The 853-nt window shown below is 49.8% G+C and overlaps 1 protein-coding gene across 1 annotated transcript in view; it reads right to left on the bottom strand.

The window, feature by feature from the left end:
- Positions 1 to 171: 171 nt before the first annotated feature.
- The window catches only part of LOC119588270 (glycine-rich cell wall structural protein-like), a 1,177-nt gene continuing 495 nt past the window's right edge, over positions 172 to 853 (bottom strand). The window contains exon 2 of the mRNA XM_037936965.1: positions 172 to 771. Within this exon, the coding sequence (XP_037792893.1) occupies positions 172 to 771 (600 nt within the window). The remainder of the gene's footprint in view (positions 772 to 853) is intronic.

The raw sequence follows: 853 nt of genomic DNA, 5'->3' as shown, positions 1-853 counted from the left end.
CTTTACACATAAAAATACTATGAATACATTTTATACTCTTAATTATGATTCAGTAATTTAAGATTTTAATCAGAAGAATAATGTGTAAGAGGTAGTAAGGGAAACAGCTTCTTGTCATTGATTTTTATTCGATTCATATTATTTTTCACGTAAAGACAAATGACTCATCAATTATTTCTTTCCGTAACTGCCACCAGCGCTGCCACCATTACCACCGCCAAAACCGCCACTCACGCCAACAGCTCCACCGCCAAAACCGCCATTTCCACCGCCAAATCCGCCACTACCTGCGCCGAAACCGCCACTCACACCGCCAAAACCGCCATTTCCACCGCCAAAACCGCCATTTCCACCGCCAAATCCACCATTTCCACCGCCAAATCCGCCATTTCCTCCGCCGAAACCGCCACTACCTGCACCGAAACCGCCAGCACCTGATCCACCGACGCTTGGAAGGCTTCCGCTTCCGAGGAGGATTCCAGGAGCCACGCTGCCTCCTCCCACTCCGCCTCCGCCATTAGCGCCATAACCTCCGGCACCGCCACTTCCACCTCCGAGAGCATTTCCTCCGAATCCACCTCCGTTTCCTCCGAATCCACCTCCGTTTCCACCTCCAAATCCTCCTCCGTTTCCTCCGAATCCACCTCCGAATCCACCTCCGTTTCCGCCTCCGAATCCTCCTCCGTGGCCGCCTCCACTTCCACCTCCGCGTCCACCATATCCACTGTCAGCCACCGCCACATACACCGTCGCCATCAAGGCTACTGTTATCTGTTGATTAACAGGATTTTTTATGTAAATTATTAAAATATTTATACATGTCCTCACATATAGATGGGTACATGCATGCATA

The sequence above is a fragment of the Penaeus monodon genome, chromosome 23 (genome assembly GCF_015228065.2).
Source record: "Penaeus monodon isolate SGIC_2016 chromosome 23, NSTDA_Pmon_1, whole genome shotgun sequence".
Lineage (NCBI taxonomy): Eukaryota > Metazoa > Arthropoda > Malacostraca > Decapoda > Penaeidae > Penaeus > Penaeus monodon.
This window is presented reverse-complemented; position numbering and strand designations above follow the sequence as displayed.